Source organism: Castanea sativa, chromosome 10 (assembly GCF_040712315.1).
Source record: "Castanea sativa cultivar Marrone di Chiusa Pesio chromosome 10, ASM4071231v1".
NCBI lineage: Eukaryota > Viridiplantae > Streptophyta > Magnoliopsida > Fagales > Fagaceae > Castanea > Castanea sativa.
The window spans coordinates 5,274,931-5,277,863 of record NC_134022.1 but is presented as its reverse complement, the minus strand read 5'-3'; the positions used below and the strand labels follow the sequence as shown (position 1 = coordinate 5,277,863).

Sequence of the window (2,933 nt, the reverse complement as noted above, 5' to 3'; positions counted from 1 at the left end):
ATTTCAAATAATGCTCAGAAACCTATACATAAAAAGCTCAAAAGTACCCTGCTAATCGCTTTCTGAAGGGAAAACAAACTGAAAATCATCAAAGACAGTATATAATATACTTTTATGTATGCAAGTATGTATTAGAAGTACAGAGTTGACAATATAAATTTTCTTGGTAACCAAAATATGTTTAACAAAATTTAAACCAGTCATCCAGTATGGATCTTTACTATAAAAACAGCAGTTTGAGAATTTCAACCACAAGCCAGATAACTGAAGATGAATTTAACTTCAAACTGAAAGTGAATAATATTACAGTCAAAATATTACAAAAGCATGAGAGTCCTCGCACTAGGAAACCTACATTAAAAATTTTGATGTCTGTAATCCTACCTCCTTTCATGTTACAGCTCTGTCCAAATGTTCAGTTGAGTTGTCTGGTCTTCACTACATTGCCTAATGTAAAACTTGTCCAAAAAACAAAGATTGCAGCTGTTACAGATCTATATTTCAAGACAAGCTGCAACATGGGTATCAACAAATGAGAAATAAGAAAAGAAAAAGAGATACAAACACTACAATGACCAAAGGACTTCTTACAACAGCAGTGTACATTACATTTTCAAGAGAAACTCCACATAATGATGATAAGCACCTCTGATCAAGAAAAACCAGCTCAAAGCATAGGATGCTAGGACAAGTATTAGTGGTCCCTCCATCTTGGACTTGGGACAGGAAAAAACCCTGAAGGGGATAATGGAAATAGGCCTGGTGAAAGTGGAGGCTGAGGCCCTGGTCCTAAAATCCCCGGTGAAAATGCAAAATTGGGTGTCAAAGGTGGAGGAAACTGAATCCCGGGTGAGAACAATGGATAAGGTGAACGCGGTGACAACAAATTGAAGTAACCAGTTGGGGAAGGCAAGAGGAACTGGGAAGTTGGGGAAGGCAAAAGGGGAGGACCATTCATTTGTGGGGAAGGGAAATTTGGCATAGGTTGGTTAGGACCATTCATTCTAGGGGAAGGAAGAGCAGCCCCGTGAGGATTAGGAAGTAAAGCAGATGACTGCGGATGACCGTGAATCTGTGGTTGCTGTTGAGGATGGGCTGGGTTTCCCCTTGGAGCAGGATCCACAATTGAATGTTGAAGGTAACGCATGTAAGCTGTGATAGGAGACTCAGCCGTATTCCCCCAGAATGATTCACCAGGGGTAAGTGGTGGCATCTGCATGGGCGGCGATGGCTGTCCAAACTGACCAGGTCTAGCAAAGTTATTATTGTACATCATAGGGGGAGGGGCTGCAGGGAGCGGCACGGGAGGGGGTATGTGAGGCCGATTGATGGGTGTTAATGGGGGAGGCCGAATTCTCTGCAGCCGCATACTCTGGGGTTTAGGCAGGTTATTGGGAGGTCTAGGCAGAGGTTCTTGAGAGGGTGAACCAGTGAGCTGCTGAACAATATTTCTAAAGTCATTCTTGCTTATGTTGTAAACCTGAGGCTGAGGTTGCTGCCTAGCAGGATTGTTGTTTGCAAAATTCGGTTGGTGCAAAGGACTCTTCTTTATATTCTTCCCTATTTTATTCACACCCAAATGGTCATTATTCCTATTCTTCATGTTATCCATTTTTGGAAAAAAAACTGAAATTCCCAAAAATCACTCCTCAACAAAGAATTACCACGTTTTTGCAATGTCAATCTTTCTCAGAATTTAACCTCAAATCACCAACTATTTCAACAAACTAAATAACCCATGGCCATGGTCAAATTCAGTCAGGGCTTCAAAACAAAACCCAGAACCTCAATATTCCAAGCTCAAAACAATCTTCCCCGAACTATTCACAGTGATCTAAGCATATAGAACAACAAATGAACCCCCCGAAACAAAAGCAACAAAAATATCAAAACCCCAATAGAGCTAAGATTCAGAAGCAGAAGAACATACCCTTTTCTCTTGGTTCAGTCCAAGCAACAAAACCCAGATTCAATAAGCTCTAAAAAGATAAATCTGAAATCACCCACCAGATTCTTCTACTCCAAATATAATCTGAAAGCTGAATTGAAAGATATATAATTGTTGTATATGACGGGTTCACAACGAGTAAGAAGAAAGAAATTAAAGTAAACGCGAAGAGACAGAAGAAAAAAAAAGAGAGAAAACGGAATGGGAACAATTACGCCTTGACTTGTGGAACAAAGCATAAGAAGAAAAGTCTAACTGGATCTCTCTCTTTAATCTATCTTTCTAGAAGAAAGTAGAATAATTAAGAGGTGGAGCTTTTGCTAAACAAAAGATAAAAGATAGACTTTTTTAATGCGTGTAATGGTCCATGTTAAAATGAATTACTAAACAGACTTTTTTAGTGTACTACAGTAGGACTTTTAATTTTTTTTTTTTTTGGTAAAAAAAATCTGATAGAGAGAGGCGATTAGTGTGGCTTGTTTACTTGAGTGTAATTATAGTAGTATTGAGTGTAATTATAGTAGTATGCTATCCGCTTTCGAACAAGACTTTGTTGAGGGTCGAACTCAAGTTCTAAAACTTGTTAAGCCAATATCTTACCAACTAGGTTACCCAAATGTTAAAAATAAATTTGTATTATTATTAGTAATTTTAAGTCTTTATATTTATATTTATTTAGTGCGGTATCTATCTACTATGAGTATGGGGACCAATTCCTTGTGACGGCCCATTTACGTTGACTTGTCCTCAACCATACGACAACTGGTTTGAGTAGAGTCTGTGTCTTTGCGAGTGCGAGCGATCCAGACTGAGTCTTAGTCAAACTAATCTATTTCTTTTCTTCATAAATCAGTAATATCTTCTCTTTTTTTCTTTTTTCTTTTTTCTTTTTTCAAAACGTTATAATTATAATTATAGATTAATATATCTAAAACATTTTACTTTATAGACTCATAAGCCAGTTTAATTGTTGAGGGCACCTTTT

General features: G+C 37.8%; 1 protein-coding gene across 1 annotated transcript; it reads right to left on the bottom strand.

Moving 5' to 3' along the window:
* Nucleotides 1-243: 243 nt before the first annotated feature.
* Nucleotides 244-2,296, bottom strand: LOC142614008 (protein HAIKU1-like). The gene is made up of 2 exons (XM_075786534.1): nucleotides 610-2,296; nucleotides 244-511 (listed from the first exon to the last, which is right to left on the bottom strand). Exon 1 carries the CDS (start codon nucleotides 1,610-1,612, stop codon nucleotides 695-697), a length of 918 nt encoding a protein of 305 aa, XP_075642649.1. The 5' UTR covers nucleotides 1,613-2,296; the 3' UTR covers nucleotides 244-511; nucleotides 610-694.
* Between the last annotated feature and the right edge of the window lie 637 nt (nucleotides 2,297-2,933).

Bases quoted from the DNA above. Each gene is read 5' to 3' on its own strand.
- LOC142614008 (XM_075786534.1), bottom strand. From the start codon at position 1,612: ATGGATAACATGAAGAATAGGAATAATGACCATTTGGGTGTGAATAAA.